Source organism: Talpa europaea, assembly GCF_964194135.1.
Source record: "Talpa europaea genome assembly, chromosome: 9".
NCBI classification, from domain to species: Eukaryota; Metazoa; Chordata; class Mammalia; order Eulipotyphla; family Talpidae; genus Talpa; species Talpa europaea.
In genome coordinates, this window is record NC_140076.1 from 105,247,261 (window position 1) to 105,262,459 (window position 15,199).

General features: G+C 36.5%; 1 protein-coding gene across 2 annotated transcripts in view; it reads right to left on the minus strand.

The window, feature by feature from the left end:
- The window catches only part of VAV3 (vav guanine nucleotide exchange factor 3), a gene marked incomplete at its 3' end in the record, with an annotated part of 291,483 nt that overhangs the window by 152,465 nt on the left and 123,819 nt on the right, over positions 1–15,199 (minus strand). For both annotated transcript variants that reach the window (XM_084243513.1, XM_084243512.1), the window contains exons 5-10: positions 11,968–12,076; positions 10,196–10,288; positions 7,702–7,770; positions 5,639–5,742; positions 5,000–5,099; positions 1,215–1,310 (exon numbers count right to left, since the gene is read on the minus strand). In XM_084243513.1, coding sequence (XP_084099639.1) covers positions 1,215–1,310; positions 5,000–5,099; positions 5,639–5,742; positions 7,702–7,770; positions 10,196–10,288; positions 11,968–12,076 — 571 coding nt within the window. The remainder of the gene's footprint in view (positions 1–1,214; positions 1,311–4,999; positions 5,100–5,638; positions 5,743–7,701; positions 7,771–10,195; positions 10,289–11,967; positions 12,077–15,199) is intronic.

The following is a 15,199-nucleotide window of genomic DNA, read 5'->3' on the forward strand; positions in this document are numbered from 1 at the left end:
ATCCATATGTGATACCCCAAATAAAACCTTTCCTTTAAAAAAATCATCATAGAATTAAATATACTTTTGAGATTTAAAATATAAAACAATCCCAAATGAAATTGGTAGAAAAAGTCTACTGAATTTCAAAAAAAGTATAGTCGTATTTTATACGCTTGTAAGTCCAACTAAAACCTCATACGTGACCAAAATAATAAAGCTTGAAAAATGTACCTTCTAAATTCTTCAGTCAATATTTGACTATACAAAAGTTACCTTACATACAAAAATTATCTTATTTTGGACGTGTTTTTAGTTCCATGATATCTCAGAAACTGTTCACCTAAGTCTTCCTTTTTTTTTTTTTTTCATAAAATCCAATTTGATTAAGTTGCTTTGCGTTTAGGTCTCATAAATGTTTTAATGCATTTTTAACAATAATAAGGGTTTGAATTTTTCTGATTTCTCAGTAGAACAAAAATAGAGATGACTAATAATTTTGCAGCTACAGTTCAAGAAATTTAATATACAAGATGTACAAAGCAGAGCAGACTCAAAATTATATTTCACATACAGGTAGTAGATCTTTTTAAAATGACATTTCACAAGCATCAGCAGAGTTGACAGACTAATACAGTAAGACATTTCTTTGGAGCAGAACTAATGAGTCTCCTGGTACAGCTATCAAATTAAATTTATAAGACTCCCCACCCTCATTAGAGGACTAACCGTGGAAACCATAAGCTTTGGGGTTATAACAAGAATCACATCAAAATAAATGTAGTCTTATTATAATGTACTATAGCAGAAAGCAACACAGCATTTGATGCAATTCTCTCTAGTTTATGGTTATAAGGCAAAAGGTCTAATCCAATTAATCTGCCAAATTTCTGGTGTATCACAACACTGAGATTCTAATAAATGATTACTATTAACTTTGGAAGACTTAAAGGGGTCTTGTTATTTGTTTTGCTTTGTACTAAATATTAACGGGAAAATTGAGCCAGTTCTACTTGGTGGACACAAAGTGTGACTTCTTGGAAGACACAAAATCATCTTTTCTAAAAGGAGGAAAAATTTCTAGCTGTTCTGTTATTTTCTACTTAGCTATGCCAATAATTGAAAACTGTAAGGGGGTGGGGACCAAAATATTTAGTGGCTGTCATATAGTTGATGCTTCATTAATATTTTGCTGAATGAATAAATGAAAAAATAAACAGCTTTCAGTTACATACCTGGAGGAGAAGGTGATACTTTAAAACACGCTGCATAGGAACCACAAGCAAATCTCGAAGTGTGAATTTCCCATTATTAGCTCTTTTTGAACATTCCTAATGAAATATTTATCAAAATTTTTTAAAATGTTATTTTTATCAAAGAGAGCCATAAAACAAACATTACAACTTGCAATAGACATAAGCAAAACTGTTTTCATACATTAAATATTGTATTGCTTTCCTTATCGATCCTTCTTTATAAAAAGAATTATATGGATCTTGAATTAAAAACAAACAAAAAAAAACTCTCAGAATTTCAATATAATTGAATTCATTCATGTCATATGAATAATAAATAGAACATTTTAGGCATGAAAAGTATGTTTCTTAGTGGCCTGCTATGGTCATCTTCCACTTAACCCTATTTCTGTACCTTCTACCAATCTCCTCGGGCAGGCCTATGGGCCAGACATCAAGAATAAGTCCTTTCTCATCAAACCTTCCACGTGTCTGCCCACCATCAAGCCTTGGTTCATTTCATTGTCTCTGATTGTTATGTGTTTGTCCAGTTTCCAATAAAATTCATGTTTCTCTTTAAGAACTATACTTCTATGTCTTTAGTAATTATCCCTATCAAAAGTTGTGCTCTCTCTGTCTCTGTGTAGAACTTTATATTATTATCATATATAATGTCTCCCCCAATATATCTTGTATACCTCTAAGAATCTAGTATTTGCTTAATAATCATTTGTTGAACTAAAAGAAAGGGAATAAGTTCCAAAAATTTGAAGTATAAACCTACTACTGGATGAAAGTTTTAAAAGGTACAGATGCTAATTTTTTAATCTCATTTTCTTTTTTCTTAAAAGTTTATGTTAAAAGCAGTAACTGAGTTTATTATTTTGACATTAATTATGACTCTGAGCAAAGCATTTTGAAGTGTCAAAGACTGAATTAAAATCAAGTTTGGTAACTCTTGACTGTCCTGACCTTGAATAAATCACTTTTATGATTGTACTGTTCTTCATATATCTGTGGTGGAGTTAAAAAAAAAAAACAATAAATCTCCACATAAGTACAATTATGAGCTATCTAATAAGTCCGATATCTTCAGACAATTGCGTAACCTAGACCAAGGAATTTTCTAGTTTGTGGAAGGAGCTGTGTTCAAGAAAATATTCCTTTGCTCATGAGTCTGCTTCCATTTTGCCTACACACTTAGCTTCTCTGACATGTGGAAGACTATACTATCAGGAGTTAAAAAGCAGGCACTATTAACTCTATGACCATAGTGGCTTAATGAGTGACCGACTGCAGATCTAAAGCAAGAACCAGGGACAGGTTAGCTAACCTGACAGGTTAGCTCAGGTCTTGTCAATTTCTGCGGTTCATTGGAAGGATAACTATTCCAACTGATTTCTTGCTTCTACAAATTGTAGAGAGTTCTGGATCATGGCTCTCAAATAGGAGGTTAAACTGTTAATACTATTGTAATGAATGGGTCTCATCTTCCCAGCTCCATGTTAAGCTCCTTGTAATTGAGGTTGTATCTTATACTTTTCATGTTATGCCATCTTAACACAGTGTTAGGAATAGAAAACTTATAACTTTAAAATTCACTCTGTTCTATTACAAAAGTCAGTTTTAAAACTGTTCAAGGAAAAGTTAGTTCCTTTACTTATATAAGTTATAGTTTCAGGAAGCAAAGAAACTAATACTGCTTACTTCAGTTACAACTGGGGACTAAGATATAAAATACTTATTAGTACTGAAAGTAAATAATGGATAGAAATGATTCCTCTAAAACATCCAGTTATGTGCTTAGCCTAAACTCCTAATTGAGAAGAAAATAAAGTGCAACAGGAATGAGAAAGCTCACAGAGCAAGGTAAAGATTTTATTACCTTTTACCCCAGGTTACCTTGGTTTCAAATAGAGAAGAGAAAGATAAAAATCAACAAGAGTAAAAATAACACAAAACAGAAGATATGAAGGAGGCAGAGAGACATCAAGAATACAGCAACTTTCTTGCCGTCATGCTGGGACTTGCAGAAGACAATTCTAGCAAATAAAGTTCGCTGAACTATTATACTAAGTATTTGACTAAATACTTCCAAATCAGGTTCATGGGCAGAAGCAGAGGCTCTACAACTGAGGAAGGGACAGCCCAGCATGCTGCATCCTAAACCTTAAAAACCAGCCTAAAGACTTCATTTTCCTAAGACCATGTACCTAGAATTCCAGAGTAGCTCACTGGGCAGGACTTTAACAGTGACCCTAAAGGAAGAGTACTATTCAAACGATGCTAAGAATATAATGGAAGACTGACTGACAGCTCATTGATGACTTTCTTGAACCAGAATTTTACATATTTATTTTAGAAGTTGTTTGAATGATAGTTCTACTAGGAACTAGTTGTGTACATTGTAAAGTTTTAGCTTATCAAATTTTGAGTCAGTGTGGATTATAGTTCTATGCTTATAAGGTTCTGTTCTCCAAAAAAGGAAGAACCCTTTACACTAATAACAAGGTTGTAAGGGTGTTATTTAGTGGTCACTCAAACCATCTCCAGACATAAGTCTCACATCAGTAAGGAGTTGTAAGAGGTAAGGAAAAAAGATCCATGTTATAGAATGAGTCATACCAAGTATGACTTTGTAGCCTATTGATGTGCAAACTTTCTAGCCAATAGTTCCTGTTTATGGGAGTTATGAATTATGAAACATACCAGATGTGCTGAAACAATAAAGTGGTTCTGAATTGAAAATCACCTGCTCTTTTCTCCCTATTCATCACCTGACCTCACTGCTAAACTGGACAAAGAGCAACACAGGAATATTAGAAAGCCAACTAAGCCACACATGGTCATTTAAGAGTTGACAATTTATCTCTGCCTGAATTTAAGAAAAAGCCAAACATGTCAGTAATACAGATGAGATGAAAATTCATATGACATGGAATTGTTTTTTAAAAGGTCATTGAAATTATAAATTCTGCTTGTGAAAAAAATGACTTAATAGATTCCAAACTTATTTCCCATTGTTACCCTTGCTCAGTTTACATAAGTCTGCTGGTCATTTCTCAAATGCTTAACTTTTCTGACTAAGACATATACCAATTCTCCCCGAATGCTCTTCGTGTTATCTCATCTGTCAAGACTCATCTATTATTCGGTGATCTGACTCAAATGATGACTCTTCCGCTTTCTTCCCTACATTGAGGTGATGGCTCATTTGTACTCAGGAAGCCCTAACAATTAGTGCATGTCACATACTACTTAATCTCACATTTTATATTTGTGGAAAAATCTTATATTTGTGTCAGTTTTGTATTCCTTTCTTACAGGCAATATCCATACCCTTTTATATGTCTGTCCCTAAATGTCTTACTTTTTGACAAACATTTTAAATCTACATATGCATTATCTCATGTATACCTTATTTACCCCTCATCTCTTACCACTCAGGTGATCCAGGGCAAATTATCCATAATGTCTCTGAAATTTGGCTTATCTTACAGCTCCCTTACCCATAAGATAAGAAAGTTAATTGAGTTTATCTCACAGGGTCATGAGGATACCATGAGATAATGCACATAAAACACAGAGCCAACATCTTAGATTTTACTACTGTCATTATTAATACTAGATTGTTGTTTCATAAAGCAATCTAATAAAATATTTTATAAAATAGACATAAAAAAGACTATATGGAGAAATGTACTACCACATTTATCATGAAAAGTAATATATTACTTACAGGTTTACTTTATGTCACACAAACAAAACAAAAAATAAACAGGCACCTCTAATTTCAGTTTGACATCTTCTTTTGTTTTAGAAATGTTGTCTAAACTAGAGATGGCCGATTCCACGTCACTGCAGTACTTCCCATAAATAACCAACCTGAAAGGAAACAAGAGGAAGAAATCTGTATGATCAAAAAGCAAAAGAATAAAGTAGACAGGGAAAGAGGAAGATGTTCATCTATTTAAAAGCAAAGTTATGGATAAGCACAGCAAATCTCACTCATCCTGCACCTCTTAATAACTAGGTGACCTTGTGCAAATTAATCATAATCTCTCTGAACCTCAGCTTCTTCATTTTTTAACACATGTCACATAGTCACAGAACACGAATCACTCATATTTATGGCACTAAAAAGGAAGATTACAGAACTCAATGGTAACTGGGTCTGCAAAAGAACTCAGAATTTGGATTTGCAATGCAAATGTTTGAGCAGCACACAGTGTCACTGGATCTTTTCTTTGGCTACACATACATATAGAACTCACACTACCACCCTGAGATTCACTGCCTGATGTTCTAATTCAGCCCAGGTTGCATTTTAATGAGCAGCAGTAACTGGTAGTAATTAGCAATTTAACACTATCCTCGCTCTAATTACAAATGAACAGCCATAAAATTTAAAATTCATAAGTTACCTTTCCTTGTAATTAATGAAAACTTGATACAAGTTCTGGTTGTTTTTATTTACAATGGAATCATGGATCTCTTGCATTAGGTTTCGATGAACTTTTACAAGTTCCTTAGAAAAGAAAACAATGTGAAAGGAAATCAGCAATCATAACCACCACAAAATTACCACAAACTCAGAATCCTTATTGTTTCGAGACTTGGCAAGCAAAACTAGGCTGACTGCTCCTGACATATACATCTGCTACCACCAACAAAGAGAGAAGTGAGAGAAAGTGAGAGTAGAGGGAAAAGAGAGAAGGAAATGGGGCAATAAAAGGGGTAAAAGAAAGGGAGAGAGTGAAAAAGAGAGAGAGGGGGGCCACATGCATGGAAAATAGCAATTTCAGACCTAACTTGAAATGCCAGTGTTCTGTGAAAAAAAAGAAATTGTCTCACTAGTTATTATAGGATAATTTATTCCTTGTATAAAAATACACACAGCTCATTTTCATTTTATAATCATTTTAAATTTTTAAATAAAACTATCCAAGTACTTAATGTTTTATTGACAGTAATGATTCATGTCCTCAGGACATAAAAATGTAGATTTGTACTTTGGTCAATTAGTGATGCCCTGGTGCTAAGCTAACAACAATCAGACTAAATGACTTGAAATCAGACAACTAATGGCATAAATAAGGAGCAAATAAATTGCACTAGGCAGTTTACTGGAGCAACTCAAAAATCAGAATTTCACATTTTTCCTGATAAGCAAGTAATTTTCAGTCAGGCGGCAAATACATGTCAGAGCCGGGAAATGAGAAAATTGGAATCAAGATGGCAATTCTCCCATTATCTCTCCCCGTGTACCTTGGAGCACACGTGGACTCCACCACCTGCTTTTCCCCAGCAGGGCAGAAATGAAATGTGACTATGTTGGCCCTGTCATTTGTTGAAAAGCATGGAAAAGCAGTGAGAATATAAACTGTCAACGGGCCCTAAGTTATAGTAATTGTATTTAGGTGGTTCACCATCATCATCTTCCTCCAGTGCACAAATGGCTTTATGTTAAATGCCCATTTGTTATTGTGCTCTTTTTCTTCCTGCTATGTTACAAATCACTGAGAATGTCTTCATGTAGCCAAAATCAAGGTCAAGGCTAGTATGCAGCAGCTAATGGACTGGGTGCCTCTAAACTGAACATAACAATCAAAATATAATGGACCTCTTAGGTGACACAGACAAGTCTGTAAGTTAAAACTTGTATGTTGCATATACACGTTATATACTAAAACCAAAGCCAGTTATAGAGGCCTAGGAACTTGCATTTGCCTTGCATGACCTCATTGATTCTATACTTCTAGGTATGTATCCTTTTGGGATTTTAAGATAATTGTAAGGAACCTTGTAATCAAAATGCTTCCATAAATGTGAAAAAAAAAAGCACCTCTTATCTTACCATGACTGTGGATGGTTAAATCATAGGAAGCATGCTTCAGAAAAAGGGAGGATATCAGAAATGTGTGCTAAGGGAGATACAACTGGAAGCAGAAAGCACCCAAGAGCAGCAACCAAGGAAGTGGTGAAGACAGATGCCCTTAGGGAGAGAAGTCTGGGTTCCACAGCACAAAGAAATAGATGCAACAGGGGGATCATTTAACTAAGACTACCACTTCCTGGCTAGCAGTCAAGAATAACACAAGAGCTGACTGATCCATTTGTGTTCTGCATGTATTGACAGACTTTTGAAAGAAGACATGACATATTAGCTGTTTCTAAAAAAAAAAAAATATACAGCTGATAAGGCAAAAAGAACTCATAAGAACTCATAAGGCAAAAATAAGGGTCAGGAGAATGTTAAAAGAAGAATTTGCGGTGGGAAGAGCACAAGGGACCATAGTGAAGGTGCACAGGTGAATTGGTGGTGGGAATTTCATGGGAAATCATACATTGTACAGAAAAGGAAGGATGATGTAATAAATATATATATATATATATATAATAAAAATAAATAAGATTTTGGACCCAATAAGAAAAGTGAGTATTTTATAGAAGTAAACCGAATTTTATTAGCATTATTTTTACTTACAGGAATGTTGATGAATACTGAATTAAACTCTTGCGTTGTCAGAAATCTTTTTAATGGTGCCATGAAATACTACCAGGAGAGAATAGAAGAGTGATAATTAAGCACAAAAGCACAACATACCCCTTAATCCATGTAACAGTTTTTTCATCAACAAACAATAAATATCTGTTAAAAGTCCAGTATTATGAATATTAAAATAAGCAGAAACTATTTTTTCTAGTTAAAAGATCTCACACTTGAACAGAGATCTAATGATATAAGTACACTCATATGTTTACAGTATAGAAGGTTTACAAACAAGGGGTCAGAATAAAATACTAACAGGTAAATTATAAATCAGAGGAATACAGTGGCAGGGGGTGTGGAGGGACAGGGGTCAAAATGGAAGGGTCTTAAGAGCACAAGGGTCATGGTTTATGGATGCTGTAGTGGGAGTTTTATGGGGATTACACTTGAGGGAAGAAATTAAATATTGTACAAAAATGAATAATAATACAAAATAAATAAATAAATACAGCCACACCAAAAAAAATGTTAAAAAAATATAGAAGGTTTAAAAAATAAATGCTTCTGGAAGTAAGAAAAAAAAAAAGACTACTGCTTAAGCAATTTATGGATCCAATCCCTTCATTCTTTGAAGAGTTAGTTTGTGACCTATCATAGCTCTTTCCATTCCTACTTCCATTTTCATTATTGGCAATATTGGGACAGAAGCTACAAGCAATCCTTCCAGTAATCTGGCCTCTCAGTTCCTTGAATTCCAAAAACATGCACCATCCTAGTTTGGCTCTCTACTTGGAAGGGCAGATCCCAAGACCTTGTCATTATCAACAAATGCATGCATTCCAGGCACTCATTTCAGCAATTGGCTGTCTGGCCACTACCTCTTACATTTACAGCTCATTCCTTCAAGGATTCTTCATCATCATTGGCTCTGCCAATCCCACATCTCTCCTCTCCTCACTTCCCTCTTACCCAGTTCACAATCCACGAGCCATCGTAAGAATCACTGTCCTGTGTATACCCTCACTCTCTCTTTCTTCATTATTCCATCTCGAAAAATGAAAACCCAGGTTAAATCTATCTTGCCACACATTTAATGCCTATACCTAAGAAGTTAAACATGAACTACACTTGATGGTTTAATTTTAAATGTTATCCAAAAATTCAATAGCATCTACAACGCCACTTAATCCAACTACATATCCTTAGTCATTTTATTTTCCCATTTCCCTAAACAATGCTTCACACATTTGTATCTTCCTAAACTTCCAAAACTTTCCACAGTCCTCATTTTCCTAACCTATAAATGTGGAAATCAGCAGAGGTGACCTCAAACCTCTTCTCTATCAACTTTCATCTCCTAGGTAATCCCATCTTGTCCCCGGCCTTAAACACAATTGCATAATTATAAAGGCCCTATCTATATGTCAATTGAACTTTCCCCTTAATGAGAAATTCATATAGCTAACTCCCTCCTTAACCTTCTTTTTGCAAATTTACTAGGTCCCAGCAGACTCATAATTCCTAAATCTGTCCGTCCCCATCTCAGTAAGTACCTCCCCCATTCATACAGCTGCTCGTGACAAAATCCTAGCATTCTTTATTTCCCTCATATCTTTTACCTAATTCATCATCCAGTTAACTATTCTTTCAAAATTCATTCAGAATCTAACTATCACTTACCATGGCTACTAATACCAGTATTTTCTGTCAACTTGATTACAACATCCTCCTAACAGTTCCCCCAGTTTCCACCCTTGCCAGGTAAGAATCAGATTGAGCTGCTAAAAATCTGTTATATCATGTCACTTGTACTCAAAACACCTGAGCCTTGTGCTAGAAGCTCCAATACACCCCTACCTGAGCTGGTGCTTGACCAGCTCTCTGATTTCACTGCTCTCCTCTTATTCTTCTTCACCCACCTGAGCTGCCACTGTTCTTTGAAGCAAGCTGAACACTCTCATCCGAGGACCTTTCTCCCAGGAATTGTCATCTCTCAAATACTAGCACTCCTTCAAGTCACTCAAATGTCTACTTAAATAGGATCTTATCTCAGAGGTCTTCTGTTACAACTCTGCACAAAACAATCACAGCACTACCCCATCACTGTTTGTTTCCTCTGCCTTATTTTATTTTGGAATATTTACTACCACCCGACATATTTATTTGCTTACTCTATAAGCCCACTGATGAAGGTGAAAGCCACTAAAACTAGATCTAGTTTCCTAGTGTTTACTGCTACATATACCTCGAACAGTACCATTCAGATTCTAAAAAAAAAAAAAAAAAAATCAATAAAAAGTTGATGAATACATCTGCTTTGAGATCTTTAAACCCGAACTTTTTACTGAAAATTAGAACACAGAAACACACACACACATACACACACACACTAACACAGAAACAATGAGCCTAATAGATTAACTATTTAAGGCAGTGTTTGGGCATCAAGAAAATACCTGCTACATCAAGAAAATACCTGCTTACTTACTTTTTCTATTGATTCCAAAGTTTCTGTATATTTTTCTTCTGTCTGTTTAATTTCTGCTAGGCAGCAAGTTCGTATATCATTTTCTGGACTTTTCTGCAATTGGAATGATAAAATTATTTAGTCAAATTCATTTATTCATCTACTGGGTAGTAGTAGAAAGAGGTAAAAATTATTGACATTTTTTAGTGTTCCATTCCAACAAAACACATCAAAGATAGATTTAACTACATATGTAAAGTATATTTGCTGCTTTGAAATGACAGCATTGAACAATGGAAATGATTAGGTGATTAAAAATAAGCTTTTGAGTATAGACACTCTTTACATTAAAACAATTTTTATTGTGTGTTATTGAATAGAAACCACCATAAATAGTGCAAATATGGCTTCTTTAACATAGAGTATACTTTACATGGGCTGTAGAAATAAATGCAAAAATAATAAAAGGATAGTTGGTAAGTAAAGCTCTTCAAATATTTTTTCTAGAGCTAACACATTGGTGTTTGGCTCTTTCACTAAGCTCTGAAGATTGGAGGTAGAAGCACACAGCAGAAAGAGCAAAGGTTTTGGGATCACATAAAACAATGTTCAGTTTTGCTTTCATTAGCTTGTTATTATGGACAAGTTACCTAATTTCTCTGTGACTCAGTTTTCTCATCTGCAAAGTAAAGATAAACACAGCACCACCTCTAAGGAGCTGTCAACGAAATCACAGATGTAAAGCTCGTAGCACCTTGCAGGGTAATCTATGCATTTAGATCATTACCATCACTGACCCTGTCCCACATAAATAGCCAGAGCTGTCGGCTGAATGAAGACTGCCCTTGGGAAAGTCACAGAATAATTTTCTGGCACCCAATGCAGTTGATAATTATAGGAGGTACAGATGATACTCTGCCACTAAAAACACTCTTAAAATGCTACCACAGGCAGCCTGTCAGCTCAAGTAGTGGATAAAGCACTCATTCATTACATTTACTATAAACACGCTGTCCCATACAGGTTTGTCCTCCCATCAGGGCAGTGGACAGTCCACCAGCCTTTTATGAAAGGTAAGAGTACAAAGAGCTGAGCAAATTCAATGAAGCCCTGGAAAAAACCTAAATCACCACCTAGCTGATGAAAGTTTTTAGTATAAAAGAAGACTCTATTAATAAAAGCTGATGCAACTGGTTTTATTTTGGCCATAAATTATACATGACAAAAAAACCCAAATAATTCTTTCTAAATGTTCTAGATATTTTAATGATAAAAAAAGTTTTGTAGACACATATCAACTATGACAATAACTGACACTAAGGTTATAAAATAGTAAAAATGCTAGACACATCATAGAATGAAAGAAAAAGTGACTTATTAACATCTCACAAATATGAAATAATAGTCTTTGATATATATTTTATCTTACATCAAATTTAGAGAGCATTTGCCTGTTTGTAAGAGGTTTCCTTTTAGAACAATGTAATTTCATGATTCCCTGAAGTTATGTTCTATTGCCACCCAGGCATTTAATTAGCTGGGTGAGATGTCATTTTGCTCTGAGACTAGGTTTTCTTGCCAGAAATATGAAAGGATTAGAGCAAGATTCCTTTTGGTTGCTTTGAACTATAAAATGCCATGTTTGTATGTCTCCAAATAGCAAGCACAGGTAACACAAACAAAACAGTAACTTCCAACGGAAGTTACATAAATATTATATTAGTTAGTCTTTCATGCAATTACTTTCCTACTTAAATGCTCAGAGTGAAAAACAAGACAAGTGAAAGTCCCACCGGTTGATGGGCTTCCTCTGCTTTCATTAAGTCCTCGTAGACTTCTCCACCCTCATCTTCCCCGTAAACACAGTCGTAGAGTCCTTCTTCATCGTCCACGTGGGTTTCACTAGAACAAAGGGGACAATAGAAAGGTCATTTTCTATTCTTCAATATATGGAATAAGAAACAGCTTACTCAATCTTAGTAGAAAATCCAGAAAAGACAGAAAATGAGATACTGGAGAGAGTCAGAAATTTGCATTATAGCTCTGTCCCTCCCAATAAGAAAAATGACAAACAACAAAAACAGAATTTAATAAGGATGGCCAAAGCAATAACATTCACTGGATTTGTTACTATGCACAAGCATATAATCACCCTATACAAATTATCTCATTTCATTCACCCAAGCCCGGCATTCAGTGAGTTATCAGGTGAGCATTATGGTTTGATCCATTTTAGAGAGAGAGAGTTTACTGCATTAGTCTAAGATAAAAGCTAAACAATGCCAGGGCCAGGATTTAAAATCTCTGTTACATTCTTATACTTTTCATCACTCTAGCATATTGCCTCCCATTTTATTTATTTTTTTAAAGATTTATTTATTCATACAAGAACTGAGGTACAGGTCAGAGGCGAGGGGGGGTGAGAGGATCCACCAGAGACAGAGCGGGGAACAGAACAGGCAGACTGACTGAAATACACTGCTGAGGAGAGCAGCGGGCAAGAGAGGAGAGGTCTGCCACGCCACGTGGGTTTCTCCCTGGCCGGCCGGGAATTGAACCCACGCTGCAAAGGCTGCGGACAGCTTCTCAGTGCCGTGCTCAACATGCTGTGCCACCAGGGAGGCCCCATTTTGCCTCCCATTTTACATATTATATTTCAAGACTTTGGTTTCACTATCTGTATTAAAGGGTATAATAAGGGGAGGACAGAGAAGTTAGGGAGAACCTAATATGTTATAAATAGCCTTTTAAAAACATTGTTTTTCAGATGGTTAATATTGTTTATATCTGAAGCCATGATTCTTGAAGTCAACTCACTGGTCGCCCTTCAATCAGATTCTGCTTTTATCTGTTTTTATTTTGCTTAAAGAAATGGTCCCAAGGTCATAATATAGTTCTTAAAACTCTTTAAAATCTTCTACTGGTCACCTGGCCACGGAAAATAATCCCTATCTTTAACGCTTCTGTGTGCATTTACAGTGACTGATTGCTGAATCTTTCTGAAACCCATCATGAGATTGCAAACCCATTCAGTAAAAGGCAAAATAGCTGGTTCCACCCAATACACGTTACTACTGAAGTTTTTCCTTTCAGTTTATGACTTCTATAAGTAACTTATGTAAACCAATCATCTCAAAGATTTGAAGTACACAGAGACATTAGAAAGAAGCATTGAGATCTCTCTGAAAAAGAGAGAGATTACTGCCAGCCCTTAGCATCTCTCCTGGGCCTGTGCAATTACAAAATCATAAATTGATATGTTTGAAAGAAAAAAGACACTTTAACCATAAATGCCACTCTGCAACTTGGAGCATTTTACAAAACAGTTGCATTCACAAGGTTGTCTATGTTACAGGCCGTGAAGGATTATCTGTTGGCATTTGACAGAAACGACTGTCAAATACTCCAAAGAAAGGAAGGTGCCTAAGTGTGAGAGATCTGGAAGTAACAGGATTTATAGAGAACTCTTCTTTCAGAAAAATTCATTCTCAGGTGACATGTCCACCCACGCATCCACCCAGACATGTGCCAAGAACCGACTGAGCCCCAGACTCCAGTGCTAAGACTGCAGAGATCACGAAGAGCCAAGAGCACTCCTGTAGACTTCTGTGGAGATAGCACAAAACAGTTGATTCTACAAGTGCAAGAAAAGAGATGAGTGAGGAATAAAGGAACAGAGGAAACAGTAAGAATAACTCTAAGAAGTCAGGAAAGTTGTCACCAAAGATAATCCCTGTGAATTGGTTCTTAGCAGTAACTGTCAATGCATTCAGCAGGTATCCGCCGAATGAGTCTATGCTCCAGGAACCAGAGCTTCACACAAGGTGACACAGTCTCTACCCCTGGGGTGAGACTCACTGCAAGAGAAGAGGGGCGAGCATGCCAGACGGAGGACACGAGCATGCACAAAGACAGAGGTGTGAAGAACCAGCAATGTGAGGAGAGGGCCCTGCTCAGTGTGAAATGCTGACCCAAACTGTGGAGGATCTTGCATTCTGTGAGCTCGGAATCAACAGGGACTTTTATCTTGGTGTAGCGGGAAGGGAGAAGAGAGAGGTAAGGACATCGGGAAGTCAAGAAACTAAACACCATGCATGAGAGATACTCAGCCATAATTAGGGTGATGACAGATGAGGAGAAAAACAGAAACTTAGGAGACTGTATCAAGTAGTGACAACCAGACTTGGCAACCAATCAGGACTAAGGAGAGAGGTGAAAGGCATGAAGGATGCCTCTCAACCTTCTACTGTGGAAAAGCAGAGAGATGGTGGGTCATACTGGCATTCCCAGAACTTCCACCCTGAGGGGCTTAGACAGGCGCTGTAGTCAGTGCCTCTCTCTCCTCTCCTCTGCAGTGGAACATTCTTTAAGGAGCAAGTAGGGGCCTGCCAAGAGTCAATCCTGTTTAAGAGTGTCTGTTCTGGAATAAGAACCGTCTGGGTTCAATTTGAAGACCACCATTTACTCAAGATATAACCTTCAGGAAGATCCTTAGCTTTTGAGGATTAGGTTTTCTGATTGGCAAATTGTGATGCTAATAGCAAAGACCTCATAAGTTTGTGTGTCACCTTCTGTTGTGCATAGAACATGGTGTGCACAGAATCAAACACTCAATAAGCTCTTAAGAAATGACTGGAGGGGCCTCCCAGGTGGCGCAGTGGTTGAGCGCTGGGTTGCGAAGCTGCCCGCAGCCTTTGCACCACAGGTTCAAACCCCGGCCGCCAGGTGAGGGTCCCACATGGCATGCAGACCTGCTCCCCTCAGCAGTGTATTTCATCAGTCTGCCTGTTCTGTTCCCTGCTCTGACTCTGGTGAATTCTCTCACCCTCCCATGCTTCTGACTATACCCAGTGCTTGTATAAACAAACAAATAAATAGATAGATAGATAGATAGATAGATAGATAGATAGATAGATAGATAGATAGATAGATCGATCTAAAAAAAAAAAAAAAAGAACTGACTGGATAGCTCAGGCCTGAAGTATAAAGCCTAGCAAATATTAGATGCTTAATGCAGTTTTAAAA